Source organism: Typopeltis vanoorti, chromosome 1 (genome assembly GCF_054136105.1).
Source record: "Typopeltis vanoorti isolate ZY-2024b chromosome 1, IOZ_Tvanoo_1.0, whole genome shotgun sequence".
Classification (NCBI taxonomy): Eukaryota; Metazoa; Arthropoda; class Arachnida; order Uropygi; family Thelyphonidae; genus Typopeltis; species Typopeltis vanoorti.
Window position 1 is genome coordinate 137,250,373 of NC_143549.1, and position 25,059 is coordinate 137,275,431.

Below are 25,059 nucleotides of genomic sequence, written 5' to 3' on the forward strand. Positions count from 1 at the left end.
GAAGTTGTCCACGGTAAAATGCATCATACATTCAATGGCTCAACTTAATTACTCCAGCTTCTCACTCACATACATTGCAGTCTGTATCAAATGCAAAAAAGTTAATCGACAAATCTAAAGATGACTTCATGAGGGCTAAATGCACTAAATTTGTCTCTTGCTAAAATGGTGGTTAGTCCTGATCCCTTGCCAAGGCTGTTGGTCAAAACCTCTGCACTCCTATATTTTCCACATCTCTCTCTCTCTCTCTCTCTCTCTCTCTCTCCTAGGAGAATAATGATTTTTAAAGATAAGGCATATCTCTTTCATCATTCTTCTCCTCCAGCTCTTAGTTTTGATAAGAAACCACATGTAAATAAATAAATGAATAAATATATATATATGTGTCTTATATATATCAGTGGTGTTACATCTCCTCCTCTCACATTTTTACAAACCACCTAGCATATTGCCTTTGATCTTCAATCAGTAGGACATCAGATGGTATCCCTCCACTTCTGCCAAATCTTCTACTCCAGAATTAACACCCATCCTGTCATCATTACAAGCTTTCATACTCATGTTGCATCTTTCTAATAGCATTGAAGAAAGCTTTTATCCAAACTGTCCCATACAGGAAGATAAAAATCAGCCCTGAAACTATCATGCTACTGCTCTCACCTCAGAACTCTCAGAAATGATGGGGAAGGTCATCTGAAAGTTATATCTTGACCTAGAAACCCATTCACTAATTAGTATCACCATATGGGATCACTAATTAATTTTACTAACGAAGTAAAACAAGAATGGCAGAAATGCTATCCATACAAACCTTGCTTACTCTTATTTATACAGGCAATAGAAAGATATTGAGAAGAGCTTGTAATTGCTATTAAAGGACATTGATAGGTTGCACACATGACAAATTAGTAACTAAATTGAATGAGATGGGATTGGATAATAGATTGTGCTTTGCAATGGATATTTACTGTGGTAGGTATCAGCTAGTTTTGTATGGAGCAGTATTATCCTGGAAGAGAAAACTCTATTGCTTTGCTCCATTGGTGTATTTTGGGTCTGCTGCTGTTTAATTTTTATGCTAATGGTTAAGGATGCGCCGAAGCACCGAATATTTAGCCAAAGCATACGGAATTAAATTTTATAGACAAATTTTTTTGGGGGGGAAAAAATATACACATTAAAAATTGATAAAAATTTTAAATGAGTGCTTTTTTTTTTTTTTTTTTATGGTTCAAAGCATTAGTTTATGAAATTTAGTTATGCTTGGGCCAAATATTCAGCAATTGAGTCAATTGCAAAATGAAAAAAAAAAATTAAAAAACATGTTAATAATACTTCACCTAATCATGTAACCACATGAAAATAAATAAATAAATATATGTATATGTCGGTGGTGTCACATGGGCATTTCGGATGGATGTGCTGTTGTGTGGCTTATGCAACAAAATTCACATAATCTGTGAATTTTGTCGCATTTTCATCAGTGTATGAAATTGTTAAGAATACATAGCGGTTCAGTGCTCATCTTAATTGGTCCAGTGCAATTAATTATAGGATAACTTTGAATACTTTATCAAATAATTGTAACCAAATCTGCATAGAGTGGGGCAAAATGCGTTAAACATGTATTATGAAATAGAGAAGTGTCTCGTGTACTCCGTTTTTGTATATTTGTGCTTGCTTAGTAAATTTGGAAGAGGAGGACGAGGCTTACTCCTTCGACTATAGTCATACAATGTGCAAACACTTTGGCAGTAAGAAGACATTCAGTAGATCGTCAACACTGTTTGCATTGTAAATATAAATAAGAAAGTTATAAATAATTTATAGAAAGTTATGTATTCAATCAATACTTATAGTCCATTTGCTTATTTGGGGATCAGTGTGTCAAAAATTACTTATAATTTAATTTAAAATTACAGTAAAAAGCCAATGGTTAAAGTAGGGACTGCTTTAGAAAATAGCCAAATTGACCATATGTATTAATGTCTATTTAGAGGAGCAGCATGAAAAATTTCAGAAAAATAATAATTATATATTAAAAACTTTTCTATATCGGTGTGTCCTAAACACATTAGTTCAGACTTCATGCACATGAAACTCAGAAAACAAAAACAGCAAGTCATGACAAATGATAACTTTCCATTGGATTGGTTGCCACAATATCCAATCAATGCACTGATTTCTTGGTGTGATTGTCTCAGCACACATCCTTTCCTCACTTCTGGGTGTTTTTAAATCACTGGAACACTGAGAATTTGAGCTTCTGCATCATTTATGTCTGGTCAAAGGGCTTGAAGGTGTCCATATTTGTGATTGCACACTCATTCTGTTAATACAAATGTGCTGCACTGTTTACCTGTCGAAAAATGTCCTCTTCAAAGCATTAGTATATTTTGTTTAATTATAGGAATAACATGAAGCCTGGAAATAAGTAGGAGAATCTTTAACAGAAAGAAATGCAAAAATATAATATCGGTGGTGTTGCTATTCTGTGTGTGTTTGTACTGCACACCTGGCACACCCTGAATATACTCTCCTGATACACCCAAACTCACATGTATAGAAACTTTGAAAGTTTCAAAAACTGATGAGAGCTTATGAGAATATAATCTTCAGCATCAGAGTTGCCTTAGCTTGCACTACTTAAAAGACATGAACACTGTCAAGGTATCTGTATATACTTCCTTTTCATTAGTTCTTTTAATTAAGGTTTCACCTGGCCTAACAGCTGTTTTGAATTGTTCTCATCAAAGATCAGACAGAAACCTCAAAATGACAGGAATCATCATTCAATACAAAAGCAATTCTCTTTCAGAAAAGTGTATTTTTCATAAGTTTCAATTGGGGCTTAGGAGTAATTATCAAAGAAGAGGTTAAATGTATTTCAATGTTGTAATATTATTATTATTATTACGGGCAACTCCAGGGAGTCATTAGACTCATCGAGGGAGGCCCCAAATCATTTTCATCACAACTATTCGACATTCATACAGTATCTATCATACCTCGCCTTAAACTCATTCACTGTCACAGCATCCACCACAGACTCAGGGAGCGCATTCCACTCATTCACTACTCTAAAAGTAAAGAACCCAGCTCTAACACCTTTACTAACCACACTTTTGCCCAGTTTCCATGGATGTCCCCTAGTCCTCCCACAACCAGCCCTGTTCTCAAAAATATTTTCTGAATTAATTTTATAGAAACCCTTCAGTAATTTGAATGTCTCAATCATATCTCCCCTCCTCTGCCTATCAACCAATTTTTGCAACCCACAAATCCTCAACCTGTTCTCATACGGTTCATTCCACAGACCTGCTATCATCTTGGTCACTCGCCTCTGGATCCTCTCCACCTCCTCCCCATCAAGAAGAAACCTAGGTGACCAAATCTGAGCACAGTAGTCGAGATGAGGTCTTATCAAGGCTCGATACAGAGGAACAATAACCTGCTTGTCTCTGCTTGTCAACGTATTCTTCAGCAACCAAGTGATTTGATGAGCTGATTTGGCCACTTTTGCAATGTGTCCCCTAAATTTCAATTCCTTATCCACCAACACTCCTAAATCTCGTGCCTCATCAATTTCCTGGAGCACGGTTCCACCAATGCAGTAAACTGCCTCCCATCTTTTCACCCCAAAATGCATAACCTTACATTTTGCCACATTAAATTGACATCCATTCTCCCTAGCCCAGACCTCCAATCTATCCAAATCATCCTGCAAAATTTTGACGTCATCTGCATTCACTATTGCCCTACCCAACTTCGCATCATCCGCAAACAAATGAACTGTTCCTCTCAGATCCTTTCCTATATCATTTATGAACAAATTAAACAGCAGTGGTCCAAGAACAGATCCTTGTGGTACACCACTAGTCACAGGCCGTCTTGTGGACTCTACTCCTGAGTAAACCACTCTCTGATATCTCTCCGTCAACCACCCTCCTATCCATCTCACCAACCCTATGTCCATTCCCATATGCTGCAATTTATTGATTAGAATTCCATGTGGAATCCTGTCAAAGGTCTTTGCAAGGTCCAGTAGAATCACCGTAAACCCATTACCCTTATCCAGTTCAGCCGTCACTGTGTTATAATACGTGAGCAAGTTACTGAGGCATGACCTACCCTTCACAAAACCATGCTGTCCCCGATACAGTATCCCATTTTCTTCTATCCAATCTTGTATTTTCCTCTTGACTATTTTCTCTAAGACCTTGATAATGATTCCTGTTATGCTGATTGGCCGGTAATTTTCAACAGCAGCCTTGGAACCACCTTTGTGCAGTGGAACTATTTTCCCCTCTTTCCACCCCCTTGGGACTGACCCAGTCCTGAGGCTCAAATTAAACATAATGGTCAAGGGCACTGACAATTCTTTGGCCGCTTCATGTACGACACGAGCTGGTATACCATCCAATCCCACAGATGTATTGACATTGAGGTTCTGTAATAGACTAGTTACCTCTACCTCATTCATCACAATTCCAGTATAAGCTGTTGGTTCCTCCATTTCCGCAAAGCCACCACCTGGATGATATACTCTTGCAAAGTGCTCGCTCAGTAATTCCACAACATCGACTGATTCAGTTACCTCCCTACCCTCAGCATTTTTTAAGATCATTCTACCATGAGCATTTTTCCTTTTACTTGCAACATATTGAAAAAACTGTTTGGGATTTTCTTTAGCCTGCATGGCCAATTTCCTTTCGTAATCTGCTTTTGCTTTTCTTACCACCCTTGTTACCATCCTGGCCTGAGCTTTATACTGTTCATGCACCTGATGGTCACCCTTCTCCTTAAATTCCCTCCACAATTGTTTCTTTTTTTGCAGCTCAAGCTTAATAGTGTTATTCATCCATTTAACCCCTACCTGATTTATTATTCGGACTCTTGGTATACAGTCAACCATTGCCTCCTGCAAACAGTTCTTAACCACCTCCCATGCACCATCAACATCCAGCCCTTGCAGTTTTACATGCCATAGCATTGAGCCAAGCACACACCTAAGCTTGTCATACTTACCAGCCCGGTAATTCCACATATACCCTGTCTTAATTGTAAATTCGACTCCTTTAGCCACCTCCCAAGTCATGACCTTATGGTCACTCTCACCAATTGGTGGCAACATGGTCATGTTCGTTACAGCTACATTCTCAGTTGCAATTACTAGGTCCAGCACTCTCTGCCCCCTGGTATTTTCCAATACATGTTGCCGTAGATAGTTGTCCCTTAATAACTGCATAAAATCCAATTCCTTGCTCCCATGTGCCCTCTCCTCTTTCCAGTCAATGTTACCATAATTGAAATCACCCATAATAATTACCCTCCTTCCATTCATTTCTTCTCTTTGCTTATGCATACTATTCCTACCATCCACTCCATCACCCGGTCTATAGCAGCACCCAATTGTATATTTTGTTCTGCTAGATTGTATCTCACACCAAACAGCCTCAAATGTGCTTTTTTCCCCATCCTGCAGTTCAACTTCTATACTCCTTGGCTGAAGCTCATCAGCTATCATCAATAACACTCCTCCTCCCTTTTTATTCACCCTGTCACTCCTGAACACGCTATACCCATCGCATTCAATCCCACTAGCTTTATCATCTTCTGTCAGCCATGTTTCACTAATACCGACAACCTGTGGCCTGGAAGTGCCAACCATGGCCAAAAACTCTTCCTTCTTGTTCCTAATACTCCTGGCATTAGTGTACATGAATCGCAGAAGCCCATTTGTCCCATCCCTACTTTGATTCCTTATACTAATTATCCCATTCTGATTTGTTGTCAGTCGTACTCGCCCGGGCATAATATACTCATTCATACACTTAACTGCCCCCCCCTAAAGTCTGCATATCTACTCCCCCCCCCCTCTTAATAAATCTAGTTTCCCTGAGTCTGTACATCCACTTCCACATCATTCATCAACACTCTTTCAAGTCTCCGTACACCAACTCCATTCAAATGTAACCCATCCATCTTATATAAGTCCTTTCGCCCATCGAACTCATTCCACACATCCACAAATTCCACACCACTCTCCATGCATAACCCACGCATAAAGTCATTGGCAATTATGGCCCTCCTTCTAAACACTTCGCTGTCATACCGCGGTAAGATACTCACCATCCTAACTCTCTCACTCTTCTCTTTTGCTACCTCAAACAACTCCCTCACATCCTCTATCATTTCCATTTTGTCCTCTTTCAAATCATTCGTTCCTGCCACTATTATCATCTCTTTCGCCCTCTGTTTTTGCAGTCGAATAGATTCGCTGACGTCCTTTATGTTCGCACCCGGCTGGTACGACTTCGTTAAACTCTCAATTATTACGCCTCTTAATAGCGAATCCCCATACAGCACTCGCTCCTTCATTTTATTGACGTTTACGTACATTCTATTATTTGCCGTCACAGACTTCCGCCGGTTATTTGTCGGTACGTTCAACACACATTTTTGCATACGCTCCAATTGTCGTTTGGCTCTGTGTATCGCGCCATTTAAACGGGCAATTTCGCTACTCGCATTTATCTCACCATTTTCATTATCGATCAAATCATCCATTCCTTCGGTGTTTCTACCTTCATTTACACTTTCAGCGACGCTCTCACACATATCTGGCACTACCACGCAATTCTCTAGTACACCGCCATTTTCTACATTCTGACTACCGTTAACGATATCAGTCTCGATACACGAAACACGCTTGAAGTCCTCATTCTCTTTACACTTTCTACACATATTAACTCCACTATCACTTTCTAACCAGACTCCTACCGCTCTTCGCAAGGCATACATCTCACAGACAGCACATTGCATAAATTCTTTACATCAAAACTCTTAAGCAAGCATGGCGACCTGGCCGCCATTTTTTTTTTTATCGGTGCCATGTGTACGCTATCTTTTCTTAAAAATAATAATTAAAATAACAGAAAACACGCAAAAATTGCACAGACACACCAAGAAACAAAAAGCAAACAATACTACTTAAAATTCTGGTAAAATATCTAATGTTAACACAAAATAATACTGATCTTTTCAGGAGCTCTCGACAAGCCGACGATCTAATCCGTGCGACACCAAGCGACGTTTGATATAAACAGATCAATCCTTATTTCATGCACTACTTAAGAAACTTGGAAAGTTTCTTAAGTAATTAAGAATAATGCAAGATAAGTTGCCTTATCTTGCATTACTTAAGAAACTTGGAAAGTTTCTTAAGTAATGCAAGATAAGGCAACTTCAATGCTGAGATTGTCTTCCCATAAGCTCTCTCTCCTTTAACGTGTTGAAAGGCTTATATGTTCACAGTACATGTAATTTTCACAGTATTGATGACAACACAGAATGATAAAAAAATAATTTAATTAAAAAAAAAACTAATTTGCTGATATTTCACTGGTATTATATCCAGCATCTTCAAAGCACAAAAACAGTTTGTTGCAGTATGCAAAACAACAGCAATTTGTATAACAGTGGGACTAGTTTAAAAAAATTGTAACGAACAACACACAAGGAACTAAAATCCTAATTAGGCCATGTTGGAAAAAGAAAGAAAAGAAATATTAATTAGATCTTAAAATGGCTGTCTCCCAGATTTTTAGTAAATTTATACATCCACACTTGTTGAAGTTTGGGGTATGTTTTAAAGCTTCTGTTGATTCCAGAAATAATTTCTCTGACTTATAATGACTTCTGTGTAGCATTTTTATTTTCTTCCAATTGATCCTTGTGTGAAGTGGTGTCCAAGGCATAATCTACTAGACCCTACTTACCATAACAATAGTGTCGGATGTATTTTTTTGTGTTTACCAAGGCAAATGTCAACAGTTCTTCCTGTCTGTCCATAGTAAGCCCAGTCACAAGAACAGAGCACTTCATAAACTCCTGGATGTGATAAAGAATAGAGTTTGTCCTTAGGTGAACCAAGGTGAATTATGATGTAGAAAACTTAATTTTTCAGCATTTTATTGGAGTAGCATATGTCTGGTTTCTTTATAAATGTTTTTGACTTCTGAAAAAAACTTTCATAGAATACGCTGGTATCTACTGCCTAAAAAAATTTTCTGCGAAATTGTAATGTGGAATAAGTTTACGCATTAGCCTTGGAAATCTTCTATTTTAACTGTCATGTAAGTTAAGGGGAAGCTTTTCCCTATTATTTGCATATAAGAAGAATTTTTCTGCAGTCTGAATACTAAATCTTTCTTCTGATTCATTCAAAGCCAAATATCTGAAAAACATGTAAAATTTCCCAAATCCCAAAGCAAAACCTTAATATTCAGCACATCCCTCTTAATTGTATTGTAAAAAGACTGAATGGGAACATACAGTTCACACATTTAATGATCAGTTTCAAAGATTGTGTATGATGGTGGTACCTCTCCTGATTAGTCTTCTTACACCATGTCATTCTGATAATAAGAATAACAATCTTCTGTCACTAACATCTAATCACATTCATACCTCTTTTGATGATAGTACATTCCCATTACTCTTCATCACTTACACAACCTTCGAGTGCTCAGGTGGTTCGAGCTTCATTGTCTATTATGAGAATGCCTTAAACCAATCTTCTAGCTATTCTCATCTGTGGTGAAGATGATTTAATGAATTTTAATGCTACCAAAACACAGTCCTGTTGTATTTCTGGATGAAACACTATGTCTCACTTTCAGTAATATTTCTCTCCTCAACCAGCCTATACTGGCAGAAAATATCGCATCCACCTCTTCATTCAAAAAACTTTGTATTCTTTTTGTTCGAAACACTACTTTTTTTCTTACTGAACTCCTAATTCTTGATTATAAATCCAAATTCAACCAACCTTAGAATAATTTTGTGACATTTTGAGATGTGCTGAAAAATTTCCATAATGATGTTTGATTGTATCTGAAAGAGAGTTATTTGCTTAATAAAGATCCTTCTCTCACTGATAGCTCTCTCTCTCTCTCCAGTTATTTCCCATAGACACTGTTTCTGAATTGTCTTTTCTATAGTTATTTCTTTGAACACTGCTCCACTGAATTGGCTGACACTGTTTTTTCACTTTCCTCTAATCATGTATGAATACAGGAAGTTGCTGTTCAACATCCATATACAGTTCAGTTTGCAAACTCAAACTAAATTTTCATCCTGTTCTTTCATTCCATGAACCTATGTGCTTTAGAACATTCGTCTGTCACCATTTTTCCCTGTAAACAATCCTTAACGCTTCATGAATTATATTAACAGATTACTTTCTTCTCTCATCACTTGCCCATATATACAGCACTACCATATTACAGGTTTTGAGACTCTCATGTGTTGAAGTTTGTATATATATATTTGATGCAATGGATTTACTCAGCTATATAATATGATTAAATAAATTTAATGACTAGAAGCTGAGATATACCAAAAAAAAAAAAAATACTATTTATTATTTGAGTGCACAACTGTTCTCATTTTCTTAGAAAAACTCATTGGGTGCATAGCATGAAAAGAGAAATACAAAAATATACATTACAAGGGGCAACTATAAATGTACATATAGCTGCTTCTAATAATATGTTTTTGTTATATGTGTTGGTTTCTCAGAGAAGAGTAATTTATATTTAAGTGAATATTACAACTGCTTTCCTTGCTCTAAAAGAGGGATGGGCCAGTTTGCCTCAAGATCACCTGAATCACCGAGTGCTATGCATAGTACAACGTTATGAGAGCTGCATTGCAGTTCAAGGTGGACATATTCCATACTGAAATGTCCTGAAATTTTCAACACCAGTATGTGATATATATCATTCCATCATGTTTTACTATCATATTGTTTTCATATCAGTTTAAGCCAATACAGAATGCAGTTCGAACTGCTAACTTCCAAATTATGAGTCTATCCTTCTGGATATCTCCTAATGTGGGAAAGGGTGCAACCTCCTGCTTGCACCCTTTCCTGGTTTTAGTATGAATAGTCTTTATTGATAAAAGGGATTCAAAAATATATAAGGAATTTGAAACAGGACTTTTGACCTAATGTCCGATCCTCATCTTCTCGTGGTGCGCCCTGTTACATATCTACCTGGATACTGAACAAACAAGGATGGGCTAGCAATTTGGGATTTAACAAACCAAATTGTATTCTTATTGGCTTAAACCAAAATACAAAATGATGGTACAACATGACAGAATTTCATGCCGGCTAGGGCTTCACCCGGTTAAACAAGGCTCCCATTGTTTTTGCCAGAGATTCAGGGCAAACAGCGAAAAGTCAGCTACTGGAACAAATCTGAAAACACACCCCAACTCAACATCACCAGAATTAAACATCAGTACTATCAACATTAGAAGCCTGAATGGCAAAGAAATGGAGCTAGCTGAGGAATTAGATAAGTACCAGATCGACATAATAGGGGTGACTGAAACAAAAAAGACCAAAACTGGTGAGATCTTTCTAAGCAATAAATACAAAATGTTATATTCAGGCAATGACAATCAAGGAAAAGAAGGAGTAGCCATAGTATTCAACACAAAATACGAGGCTAATCTTCTTGAATGGCAGTCAGTCAGTCAGTCAGTCTCAAGTAGAGTAATGTGGGCAAATATGAGAATGGGGAAGAGGACGATGAGACTTATTTGTGCCTATGGTCCCACAGAAGGTTATACTAAGGTAGAAGTGGAGGAATTTTTTGAGGCTTTAGAAAAAGCAACTGACACAATGAAAAAGGAAAAGTTGTCCTTGTTGGAGATCTGAATAGCAGAGTAGGAAATGATTGTCAGACATACAAAAATATTTTGGGAAAATTTGGAGAAAAGAGCAAAGCTAATAATAATGGCAAATACCTGTTGGATTTCTGCTCAGGACAAGGACATGGTTATTACTAATACCATGTTCCAACATAAAAATGTGCACAAATTCACATGGAGAGAAGAGGCAAGGAATAAGAAAAGTCTCATTGACTATGTTATTGTTGATAGTGATGTTTTCTCCCTAGTGCAGAACACCAGAGTGTACAGAGGATTTGAAATTGGAAGTGATCACTATTTAGTCTTGAGCAGGATAAAATTGAATTTCATATTGAAAAGAATAACATGTAAGAAAGTTTTAAAGTGAATAAAAGTTGAGCAGCTCTCAGATGTGAACTGTAGACTAAAATACACAAAGATTATTGGTGAAAAAATTAAAGAGTTTAAGAATTCATTGGCAAGCCTTGAAGAAAACCCTGATTGATTCAGCCAGAGAGAGGCATGTGGTGAGGTTGTCTGCAAGGATAGAACTCCATGGTGGAAACAGGAAGTTAAAGAGGCAGTGAAGGAAAAGAAGAAAGCATATCAAAACTCCTGGCAAATAAGTCAGCTTGTGCTCTTACAGAACACGGAGACAAATGTAAGAAAGCTAAACACTGTGTAAAACTGGCTAAACAGAATTCATGGGAGGACTTTGGCAAGAACATAAAAAATAATTTTCAAGAAGATGGCAAGATATTCTGGAGGTTGTTGAGGAAGCTAAGAAATCGAGGAAAGAGTGTTATGAAAGGAATTAGAGATGATAAGGGTGATATGAAAACTGGAGAAAAAGATATCCTTGAAGTATTGAGTAGTTACTTTGAAAAATTGCTAAATGAAACATGCTGTGATAGCATAATGATAAAAAAAAAAAAAAACGCTCAAGAGGCATACAATCAGGAACATATCCATACTTGAAGTAGAAAAAGCCATCAAATGCTTGAAATGTGGAAAGGCAACAGAGTAGATGATATTCGACCAGAAATGCTGAAATAATGAGCTATAAAAGTCTTGCAGTGGCTGCACTGCATAGTTCAAAAGGCCTGGAGACAGAGGGACAAATTCTCGATGATTGGAGTATTGCTTTCATAGCACCCATATATAAAAATGGATATAAAACTGAATGTGAAAATTACAGAGGTATTTCCCTACTGAGTTTCCTGGTAAGATTTCTGCAAGCATACTTGAGAAATGGTTGAGAAGAATTGGGGAAGAACATGCTGGATTCAGGCCAAATAGATCTCTGTCAGGATCAGATCTTCACTTTATGACAAATAGTTGAGAAGTCATGAGAATATAACAAAGATCTGTATTTAAGTTTTGAAGATCTGGAAAAGGCATATGACAAAGTGCCAAGAGCGAAGCTATTCAAAGTGTTACATTTATATGGTGTCAGTTGGGCATTATATCAAACAATACTTAGCCTTTATTGGAGTTGTGAGTCAGCAGTTAGAATTGAAGGAAGTACAGAAAGATGGTTTGATGTTAAATCTGGTGTCAGACAAGGATGTACATTATCCTCAGTGTTATTTATTATCTATATGGATCACATTATGAAAGAAAGTGGTATTAAACCTGATATCAAAATTGGAGATGTTAATGTCAGCTCTTTGCTTTATGCGGACGATCTGAGGGAATGTGGACTGCATAGTTTGGTGGATGATTGAGACTTTTAAACTGTTGAGAGGTGGTTACAGGGTTGAAACTGGGGAGTTCTTTCGCTTGGTTGAACAGCGGGAAGGAGTGATGACAAGAGGCCATCCCTGGAAGTTACGAAAGGAAACTGTGAGCAAGAGGGTGAGGAGTGGTTTCTTTGCGTTGGAGGGTGGTTGAGCCATGGAATGCATTGCCTGATGGAGTGGTGAGGGCGAGAACCGACAATGAGTTTAAGGAGTGGTGTGATAGAGTTTATGTTCTTAGGAAGGACCTCCCACGATGAGTCTTTTGACTCCATGGAGGCCTGAATAATAATAATATTAATAAATCCGCTACAAGGCTGCAAGATTTCCTGACTAAATTGAATGACTGTTGTAATAGATATGAAGGTCAGCAATAACAAGACAATGAAAATAGGCAGAAGCATTGAAAATGTCAACTGCATTGAGAATGGAGAACCTGTGGAACAAGTAAAACATTTTAGCTACTTAGACACGATTTTTCGTGAAGATGGTAAATTAAATATGGTAATAGACAACAGAATCAACAAAGCTGGCATGGTAGGAAGTCATTTGAATAATTTCATATGGAATAAGAGAGAAATTAGTTGGAACACTAAATTAGCTGTACAAGACAGTGTTCAAACCAATTTTCAATTAAGGATCTGAGAGCTTGGTCAGAAGTAAAACACTTGACTAAAGACAGCAGATATGAGCAGTTCGTGCCCCTAATCTTTCTGAGAAAGATTAGGGGCACGTACAGATGGCATCAATGGCAATATCATATCAATGGAAAGAACTTGACCTTGTTAGCATTCAGGAATGTGTTAGCACAGCTAATCTCAGGTTGCAAGTCACTTAAACTGAATGTGTTAGGAAAGATTACCAAAACAAGTGTTCTCTGCCAGTTTGGCAAGAAAACGACCCTGAGGAAGACCAAGATATAGGTGGATTGATTCAATAAAAAGTGCCTTAGAAGATAGAAATATAAGATCTGATAATGTTGGAGTCTTGACAAGGAACAGACTGATTTGGGGGAAAATTGTAGATAGGAAGTTAGTAATAATGTGAATTTTTCATGTAGTACTATCATGCCCTGTACACCCCTTGAGGGTACATGGCAGGAATTTGATGATGATAAAAATGAATATCATATTGAAAAGAATATGTACAAAACTTCTAAAAAATAAAAAAAATATAAATCATTACACAGCTTTCACTGATGAACAGTAATCTCATATACAAAATATTCTTCAAGAAAAATAGTTTGAAAGCAAAAAAACCAAACCTCAGAAGCTAATTGACAAGCTCCAATAAAAACATCAGTGATTCAGTCAGGAAGCAAGTGGTGAAGTAGTTTGTAAGGATAGCGAAAGTAATTGTTTTGAGTTTGCCTATTTAAAAATTTTATTCCATTTGGAATAGAAGAAAGCAAGCATATTGAAGGTACCTAGGAATTAAGCTATTACATGGCCTCATAGAATACAGAGAAAAATATGAGAAAGTTGAGTTATTATAACTGAAAATTAAAAATTGCGATATCCCAAAACCTTTCCACTATAGGATAAAGAAATAGAACCTTCACAATATGTTTTTATCATCATATATGTTTGTTTTTCAGAGAAGAATAATTTATATTTAAGGCAACATGACAACTGCTTTCAAACCAGTCTACACATTACAGAATTTTCTACATTATCCAAAAAGACATTAAAAAATAATAATCATAACAGCCCAGAGTATGTATGATTCCATGTTTGACAAAGCATAAATCAATGAAACTGGGAGAAATTTAAAATAAAACTAATTAAAGTCCAATACTGTATAAAGTGCTTTCACATAGTTTCTCAGAACATCATGAAATGATCATTTGCCTTTGTTATACATTACTTATCATCTTGTTTAGACATGAAGTGACTCCTATGAGGCATTGTAATCACACAGTATCTTTAACAAGAACAAGGGCCTTCTATTATGCCAGTAAACATCTAAACCTGCATAGCAATGAATGCCTTTCACTTAAATGTGAAGTGACTGATATTTATGTTATTATTCTTATGAGTTTCGGGGGGGGGGGGGAGCTGTTTCACATTTTTTGGATCTGTTTTGTATATTCTCTATTATGTTTAACCTTCCTGATGAAGTTCTTAGTCAGTAGACAGCAGAAGACATAGAAATTTATTTTTATTGTTCCATTAAATCTACAAATAATCCAGCTATTGAATAGTTGCTGTTATTCTCTCATAGTTTATTTTGAATAGGCATACACTAAGAGACTAACTAAAAAGGAGTACAAAATGCTACAGTTATATAGGGTAAATAAGACATTACACAGAGCACTACTTCGTTTGTATTTAATTTGCAATTCAGCAGTTAGGATCAAAGGAGGCAGAAGATGGCTATGTAAAATGACATGCGAGACGAGGGTGAACACTAGCTCCACTCTTTCTCATAAATTGTTTAGATCACATTACGAAGAAAAGTGGCATTATAACAGATATACAAATAGGATATTTAGCTCACCTCTTTACATTTATAGAGATGAGGTTATACTTCTAACAAATCCATTATAAGTCTTTAGCATTCTTCATCTAAATTGAATAACTGCTATAAAAGATTCAAGATAATAATTGCCAATAAAAATGCAAACTATGAAAATCAACAGAAAACATCAACACCTTATTCTTAGTAAGACCTATAGAACAATTAAATATTTTAGCTATTTTGGCACAATTTTTAATGATGATGAGCAAATTAAATATGGAAAGATACAGTAGAATGAGGAATCTGGTCCATTATTTATAGTTCACAAGATATTCTTGTTTTGATTCCTTTACCCAAGTATAAGCAAACAAAGCTTGCATTTCCAGTATCTTCATGATAAGTGCTTGTACATATATACGGCTGTTAACTTCACATCAGTTGCGTCAGTATCCTATAGTGCAAAACACACTTTATGTACATGTCAATATGCATTATGGTGTCAATACCTAGATTGGTTTTGATCTTTGTTCTTCTTCTTCTTCGTGTAGCTTCCTCAGTGAGAGGGTGCAGCACCATGTCCTTCCATTTCTCTCTGTTGGTGGCTTTCCTTTTTGTTTCTGCATAGCCATGTGATCCTGTCCATGATCTTATATCTTCAAGCCATGTCCTTCGTTTTATGCCTCTTGATCCTTTTCCCATAATTTTTCCTTCTAAAACTGTTAGTATCCTCTGTACTGCTGAACCTCTCAATACATGTCCTACCAATCTCATCTTTCTCTGGATCATTTCCTGTAATAAAGATCTCTGTGTTCTCATTCTCTATAGGACATCTGTATTTGTCACATGTTCTGTCCATGGGATTCTCAGAGCTCTCCAATAGCACCACATTTCAAAGGCCATTATCTGTTGCCTTACTTCTTGAATATCCAGGTCTCACTTCCATATGTGAAAATTGGCCACACTAATGTTCTTATCATTCTTTTCTTTGTCTTGATACTCACAGAACGTCAGAGCAGATCTTTATGATCTGCTCCGACGTTCTGTGAGTATCAAGAAGGAGGACACTGACGTGTAGAAGTAGGAAGATTCTTGTTCTGTTGTATAAGGCTTTGATTAGGCCACACACGGACTATTGTGCCCAGATTTGGTCACCTGGCTTTCAGAAGGATGAAGAGATGTTGGAAAGGGTCCAAAGGCGATTGACTGAGGTAGTTTCTGATCTCTGGAATGTCGAGTATCAGGAAAGATTGAGAAGATGTAATTCGCAGAGTCTGATGGACAGGAGGAAGATGGGAGATATGATAGAGACCTACAGTTGGTAAGGGGTTTTTATAGGATCAATGCTGGAGAAGTTCTTCAGAAAATAGTGGGAGATTGGGGGAGAACCAGAGGTCATCCCTGGAAACTGTATAAAGAGGGTATGAGTAGTGGAGTGAGAGGCAGGTTTTTTTCATACAGAGTTGTGAATGATTGAAATTCCTTGCCTGAGAATGTGGTGTCTGCAAAGAGTTTGAATGTGTTTAAAACACGATATGATGAGCTGTGTGTGAGTGAGAGAGAGATAAAAGGACCTCCCAGATGAGTCTTTGACTCCATGAGGTCTTGGGGTGGTAATAATAATATGAATTGTTAACTTTGCAAAAAAAAAAAAAAGTTCCAAAATCATAGCAAAGTACTGAAAGGTAACCTGAGATTACCACTTTTGCAATTTTGACTGGATTTGTTAGGAACCAATTGACTAAAAGTCATATACTTGTTATGGTATAGGCTACTTTAATATTAGATTACAGCCTTTTCCACTCCATTTGTGCTGGATTATGTGGAAGAGAAAGGGATGCTAGACATTGCCAAACGCTTGAGTAAGATCTTACTCAAATGCTAGCTGTTGGATTATTTTTCGTATCATCTTTGAAGAGTAGATCATATAGCAGGAGCAGATTGAATTCTTCTGCTTTGAAGCTGTTTTGATAAAGCAAAATATGATCTGCAAGTCAGCATTAGATAGAGAAATAGTCATCCAGCTGTTGACTGAATTATGATGTGTGTTAAGTTTTAGATTGAGAATGGTATGACTGTACAAATTCCCTTGGTGTGTGCTCTCTATAGAGATAGGAATTAACCTCTTAACGTACCAATTAAAAATCAGAAAGCGGTTGTTTTTCCGCCAATTTCCTTTGGGCGAGAGTGATTTGCTGGATCAAATTCATCATTATTTGAAAAATGTAGAAACTGTTTTATGTCCTTGAAGCATTTCCCGCTTTCATCTTCTGTACTAAATAATCGGTTTTATTTATATGTGAAACCAAAATTCATGGTCACATGTTTTAACTCGGGTGCGCGGAAAAAATTCAGTTTCTTGGACCCAAGTTAACTCGGTTGAGTGTGTTAAGGGGTTAACATGTAATTGAAATGGGAAGAATAAAATTTTGGTTCTTATGATAAAGTTCTATCCCTTGATAGTCTGATCCTGGGGTTTTTCTTTGTTTGGCATTCCTTATAGACTGTAATAACTTCAGTTGCTATAATTGGTTTGTTGACTTTTTTTAAAGTCTTATCAGTGGAAGCTTTACCCAGGTACTGAGGATAAATTAATGCAGAAGTCATATATTGTCCACATAGCAAAATCATGTACTACTGATATTCATGTTTGCTTTGATCTCTTTGACTTTTGGATATCGTGATCATGTGTAAATCAAATGGAAGATTGTTGTTGTTCACTGACTACCAGAAACCATAGTAATTCTGACAGAAATGTGAACAAGGTCTTTTTTGTATCAATCTTTTTCTATATGGTCATTAGATTCCTGTATTATATTTATTAATAATAGTTACATCTCACACCTAACAAAAATCTCATGCATAACTTTGATATATCTCTTCACTAGATAGTCATCATTCTGTGCAGGACATGTACACTGGTGTCTGTCCAAAACCTAAGGACAAACACTATTTCTGAGGATTACAACTACAAATTCAGATGAATCAGATTGTGGCAATTTGTATAACTGAATTTCGAGTAGAAAGCAGGTACACATTCAATTTTTCAAATTGTGTGCAAAAGGGGTCATGTGGTGGCACTCAATAGGATAAAAGGCTACAGTAAGCGAATTGTGTTTGAAGAAAGCTCGTTTCATGAAGGAGTAATGGCTTTTAAAGTCTCAAAGACATCTAGATGATTTCACAAGGGGAGGAATTATTGCAAAGCTTGAAGAAGGCAGCAGAATTACTGATATTGCCAGAGAGTTTGGAATCTCACATAGCATGGTATCCAGACTCAGGGCAGCATTTCTAACCAATGGAATGTGTTCCAGATGTTTACTAAGAGATTGCCCTCACTCTACCAAGGAGCATGAAGACAGATTGTTGGTTATAAAAGCAAAATGTAATTGATGCACCACAGCAGATCAGCTTGCAAGTTGGCTACATTCAAGCACAGGTATGCAGATATCTCAACAAAGTGGTAAGATGTCTGCAACAAGTAGGCCTAGAGTTTGCATTCCTTTACCCACACTCTATGATGTTGTATCCATAAAAATTGGACAAGACACCAATGGGCTAATGTATGCTTTACAGATGAGAGATATTTTAGTCTTTCCTCCGATTCTAGATGACACTTCATCTGCCATGAAAGTCATTAAGTTTACCATCACAAGAATGTTCTTGAAAGGGATAGATACAGTGGTGCTGGGGTCATGATGTGGGGAGGCATTATGCTTAACACATGCACCGAGCTACAAGTGCTGGAAAAAGGGACTATGACTGGCAAATTTCTTCAAAGTCATGGTTGATTGTTCTCTGGTGCTGTAGGTGAAGAATTTATTTTTATGGATGACAATGCCACACCACATTGTACACAAGCAGTGGAGATACGTCTGGAGACGCTTCCTAGATCTTAGTGCCCATAGAACACATTTGGAGTGTGTAATAGGGAGACAGACTGCTGCTCGAAACTCCCCTCGAGTAAATAAACCTGGCCATATCTTTGCTCTGAAGGAAGAGTGGGCCAGTTGGCCTCGAGAACCCATGAATCACTTGGTGCTAAACATGGCATGACCTTGTGAGAGCTGCATCACAGTTTGGGGTGGATATATTCCATACTGAAATGTCTCTCTGCATAGTTTTCTGTAAGCACTACGCATTATAAGTCCTTAGGAAATTTGTAATACCTTTTTTTAGGTCTCATCAGGCTTCGGCATTACTTCAACTGCAGTATCACTTTTGGGTCTGGCTCCCACTGATGAGACCTCAAGAAAGGTCAAAACCGATCTTTATAGTGTTGAATTTTGAATGAAAATATTTTTGCTAAGAAATATCTCATTCAGAATTTAACAAGAAAACTAAAAAAACTAAAAGGGGAAATGCTTGTAAATAAGTGAAGATACCAATTTTGTTTAAAGAATTGTACTAATACAAACTTTGTAATATTAATTAAAGGTGAAAGATATCATTTTTTTTTGTAAAAAGATTATAATGTAAGAAGTTTCTCTATAAAGATATATGTAGAGCATAATAACGAAGGATCAAAGTCCATTAACTACAACCTCTGATAAATTGTAGCCCACGGCAATTTGCTTACGTGCGAATGGCACGTGCACAGTGTTTTTTCCGGGAAGACGTGGCAATTGTATGGAAGATTCCAGGAAGATAGGAATGAAACAGGAGTCGGGCAAAAAGTTTTGGGTGAAAGAGGGCGCTAGAGATACGGGGTATAAAACGGGTTTGACACCCCCCCCCCCCTTCTCCCTTCAAGGCTTTTTAGGTTTTTTCATCGGGAGTTGCTGGGAAGTTCCGGTGGAGGACAGAACAAAGAAGGCCAAACCTTGCCGTGAATTATAATTACCAAGGACGAGATCGAACATTCGGAGGGAAATTATAAAGAATGGATAGACAGAATAAGTTACAGGAATGTGGTAATGTAAAACCCTTTATAATTCCTTTGTTAACAAAGAACGGAATAATGTGTCATGGAAGAAACGTGATGTTAGGTTGTATAACTCTAAACTTGTATGAAGGACTACAGAGAAATTTTAGATACCAGTGTTTAGAACCAAATAGCTGTTTCTTTAATATTTGTCTGAATGAGTTGTAATTAATTTGCCATAAGTAATGATCTATAGAATTATCGATGTGAATGTTTTAAGAATATGTGTAAGATAGTAAAGATATTTAAGGGATGCTAGCTAGAATTTTGTGTAGTGCAATGAGCCTATTCTTAGATGTGATATGTGAATTACAGTTGATATATCTAACCATATAACTTGGGATAACTCTATTCCTATTGATTGTTTTCATTGTAAATGTGTAATCTTTTGAATCTAATAAATGTATCTTGATTATCTTAACCTGTTTTGTGCCTTGATTTGAATTCAATGCACCGCCTGCTGATATTTGAATCTGAGCGGGAGAGAAATATATGACAGAGACCACGACTGCAATCTAAAGTGTTTTAAGAGAGATTGATAAAATTGATATAAGGAGTAATTAATAGATTAATTTGCTTTGTATATTTTCTGAAGGTTACTTCTTGGTTAAAAGGAATTTCTAACCTAGGGATCTGGCTGGCGCAGCTTGAACAAATAAATATTGCTAGAATCCGATTAGGAGGTAACTCCAGACCGTTATTGCTGAGGATCGAACTCTATTCAGAAGTCAATCCTTTGTCAATTTATTTAATATACGTAATCATTCTAAGAATCAGCCAAATTCTGTTAATAGATATAACGAAGGAAAAGATAACTAAGATAAGAGATATAAACAGAAGAACACATAATATAAATCATAAATTAAAGCTATGACATGATATAACAGTAGTGACCCTTCCCATAAAGCATAGCACTATACTTGTCCATAAGGATATGTGCATTGCATTATGGGATACTAAGGCAATTGATGTGAAGTCATTAGTCTCTGAATACAAGTAGCCCAGTTGTAAAGTACTTCATGTGCAAATTTTTATTTGCTTACACTTGGATAAAGGAATTAAACCAAGAATAGAATTTCTTGGCATCTTTAATTTATAACACACCCTCTGTCCAAAAAGAAACAAAACTTTCCAAAAATAGAAGAAGTTAGTGGTGCCACTGTTGTATCTTTTTGTTGTCGAAAGCGTCAACCTTTATTAGTGTTGCGTGAACTGTTTATGACATTTGTTTCATTAGAAGCCAGGTTATAGCGTCGAGTGACAGTGTGTTTTGACAAACGGTTGGAAAATGAGTTTCAAACAGAGAGCTGCGATTGACTTTTGTGTTAAACTTGGTAAAAGTTTTACCAAACTGGATCAAATGCTTCAAAAAGCATACAGCGATGAATGCTTATCCCATACTCAAGTTTACGAGTGGTTTAACCAATTTCAAAGTGGTCGTGCGATGCTTGAGGATGACGAAAAGCCAGGACATCCAAAAACTGGACTGAGCGAAGTTAACATCTAAAAAGTGCATGATTTCATCAAAGAAAACCTGAAATCACTAGTGAGATTGATTGAAGATGAATTGGGGATTCTAAAATCAACTGTGCACAACATTTTGACCGAGAATTTGGGCCTTTGTAAATTGCATTCACAATTTGTTCCCAACAAGTTGACTGACGACCAAAAAAGTATTGAATTGACCACTGCATGGAATGCATTAAAACTGCTCGTAAGAACTCAAACTTCCTTGAAATGGTCGTTATTGGTGACGAAATGTGGTATTTTGAGTATGAGCCCGAAACAAAGTGCCAGAGTGCTGAGTGGAGACCATCAGAAGAGGGACATCTGAAAAAAAGTTGCTTGGAGAAGTCAAAAGTATAGACAATGCTGATTTGTTTCTACGATTCCAAGGGCATTATCCACAAAGAATTCATTCCACCTGGCCAAATGATGAATTGTGAGTTTTATCTCGAAGATTTGAAACGATTGATAGTGAGAATTCGTCGTGTACGGCATGAATATCGTGATGCAGGCAGCTGATGCACCATCACTTTTGCACGATAATGCACCATCTCATCATTTGAACATTGTGAGACAGTTTTTGAGCAAAAACCAAGTTTGTGTGTTGGATCACTTGCCGTATTCACCTGATTTAGCACCCTGTGACTTCTTTCTCTTCCCCCGACTTCATTTGCTGATGAAAGGAAAGCAATACGACACCATTGAAGATGTTCAAACAGCAGTAACCACGACCCTCAATGGCATCCCAAAAACTGATATAAAAAAGACTAATTTAATGAATTAATTGACCATGCCAAACGTTGTATCAAAGTTGAGAAGAGTATATTGATAGAAATAAATGATTTGAATAATTATAATTGGCCTGTGTTTTATTTTCTATCAAAAGTTCGGTTTCTTTTTTTGGATAGAGGGTGTATAACCAAGTGAAAAAACTTTCAACATTAACATAAACAGAACAGTAACATTAGGATGTGTAGATGATATATGCTTTGTTGGAGAAAATGCTGAAGACATTAGAACAATCTTTAGAAAACTGAACTGCTGCTGAAAAACTAGAATTACAAATCAACCACTTTAAAACTGAACATTTAAATGTATGCAAAAATCACAATCATGGGGAAAATGATCATTTTAACAGTGATAGCCTGAAATTTCAAATTACCACCTCCTTCAAATATCTTAGAACATTGATTACTCGAGATAATAAAATTAGTATACAGAAATAAAAGCTAGAATACATACCTCCACTAGATCTTATTATTCACATCATTTATTATCTTCCAAAATTCTATCAAGAAGAGTTAAAAGAAATATACAAGACGATCATTAGACCTATTGATTTATATGGAGCAGAAATCCGGAGCATACCATACCAAGATGCAGTGCATTGCAGATCTTAAAATAAAATCCTCAGAAAAGTCTTTGGACTTCTAAGAGATAACAGGTGAATGGAGAAGACATAACCAAGAACTGTATGACCTCTATAGATCCCCACTTTTAGTTGATGAGATTCAAGTAAGCAGATTTTTGAAATGGATTAGACATATGGAACGAATGGATAAGGAGAGAATGGCTAAACAAGCATTCAAGATGAAACCAGACTTAAAATGACCCAGAGGTAGGCCACGAATGCATTGGGAGAAAATAATATCCAGAAAGACAGTTGAGATGGGAATCCAGAACTGGACTGAAAGAGCTCAAGGCAGAAAGGAATGGAAGAAGTTGGTATGTGCAGCGAAGAACCTTAGAGGTTCAGATAGCTGAAGAAGTATGCTGACAATAAAATGCCCACATTTAGCTGTAGTCATGAAAATGTTTTCATATACAGGTAAAAATGTAATTCAAGCTTGGCTGTAGGAAATTTCAAACTTTGCTGTAAATGAAAGCAGGTTGTCAAATCACAGAAAATATGTAACTTGTGAGAAAGATTTCCTACATCCTTCCTTCCTTCTATTAAAGATTGTTCATTATGACATTCTTCTCAGTATTTTGGGATGTTTTTTTGTAACACCCAATGGACAGACTTTTAGATTTGTAGAACCCATATATGAGATGACAAAGATTATATAAATTTCTATATAACAAGAAAATCAGGTTTTAATGAATTTTGCCATCAGTGAGTGCTTCATACAGAAATTGGTAGGAGATTAAACAAGTCCCTGAAAATTGCTGCAACATTGAAGAAGCTGTCACACAAGCAGGTAAGATTATTATGACCCAAATAAAAATTATGCTTACCTGTTTCTTTATTTTAGGGGATAGTTCTTTGGTGGGTGGGAAAGGCAGTTGTTAAACCTTTTATTCCTTCTGGGTAATAAATTGAATTGACTCCTTAATTAGCATATTATGGCATTGTTTTGTACTCATAACATATGTTGAAATGTACATGTTGATTATTTTTGTAAGCTAATTATTGATTTTTATGTGAAGGATTATGTTTTTTTTGTTTGTGTGTGTGAGAGAGAACTATTATCAAAGTCTTATTGCATATTGCTGACTGAGCAGTTCTGAGAGACTCAACAGATTTCAATAAGAAAAATTGTACACTGGCCAGAGAAAATGGTTAGTAAAGCACTTTAAATTGTTCAGTAATATGTTTTGAATCTTTAATGTACAGTGGAAATCTATGTATAAAAATCTTCATAGTGAATCTCCATGAAGGTGCTGCTTTGATGCCTATATATGGCCTTATGAGTAGACTTAAAATTCTTATTTAAACCAACCATATGTCAGTAATTAACAGTTTTTCAAATATATATATATATATTTATTTATTTATATTATTGCTACATCAGGAATTTCATATTTTTCAAATATTTTTAGGTTCTGTGACGAATTGGTTCAGGTGCTAGGTTTTGACTGGGTGTTACTCTTTCTTGCTGGACATCTTCATGATACAACTATCATTTCTGGCTTACGCTTATTAGCTGTTCTTTTAACATATCAACAACTGCTTCAGCGTTTCAGAGAAGCATCTAATAATGGAGGCTGGTTAACTGAAACAGAAGCAGTGTTGCAAAACAGAATGGGTGTCCTTTTAGGTAACAGATGTTTTCATTATTTCCTTTAACTAAATGTTTTTTTTTTCAGCTGTACTAAATGATTTAGTACGGCTGGAAAAAAAAAATATTTTTTACTATTTTATTGACTTCTTCTATGGATACAATAGATCAGTTAATTTTTTTAATTTCTACCACAGATTAAAAAAAAAAAGAAAAGAAGTTGCTGTTTTTCCCTATATGTGTTATTTAGCTTGTTTGGTTGAAGAAAATTCTCTTAACAAAAGAATTATCATATTAACTGTAACAGAAATCATGGGGCTAACTGTTCTTTCCTGTCTACTTGATCTTTTGAAACTCCTTTCAAAAGATCAAGACCAAGCAGAACATGTAATACAGAAATGGACACAACAACTAGTGAAACACTCCCCTTCCCTCTGCAGAAAAGGTAACAGTTAAAAAAGTATCTAAGGATATGTTAATATGCATGACTATCCTACCTTCTCATATTTACTCTATCCCTAATTGGCATTATTTACTCATGATCTCAGTAAACCAAATCAGATTAAAAAAAAAAGAAATCAGTATGGCTGAACTCTATCAAGTACTCTAATCATGTCATCTTTCCTATTTTGGGCAGACTGGCCATTCTGCCTTGATTAGAATTGAACATCAAGGGTATATTACATGTTTGAAATCTGACATTCTGCCTTGATTAGAATTGAAC

General features: G+C 36.3%; 1 protein-coding gene across 3 annotated transcripts in view; it reads left to right on the forward strand.

The window, feature by feature from the left end:
• bchs (WD repeat and FYVE domain containing 3 bchs) overlaps window positions 1-25,059 on the forward strand; it is a 1,305,514-nt gene that overhangs the window by 575,630 nt on the left and 704,825 nt on the right. For all 3 annotated transcript variants that reach the window (XM_090399415.1, XM_090399420.1, XM_090399430.1), the window contains exon 32: window positions 24,157-24,374. In XM_090399415.1, coding sequence (XP_090255541.1) covers window positions 24,157-24,374 — 218 coding nt within the window. The remainder of the gene's footprint in view (window positions 1-24,156; window positions 24,375-25,059) is intronic.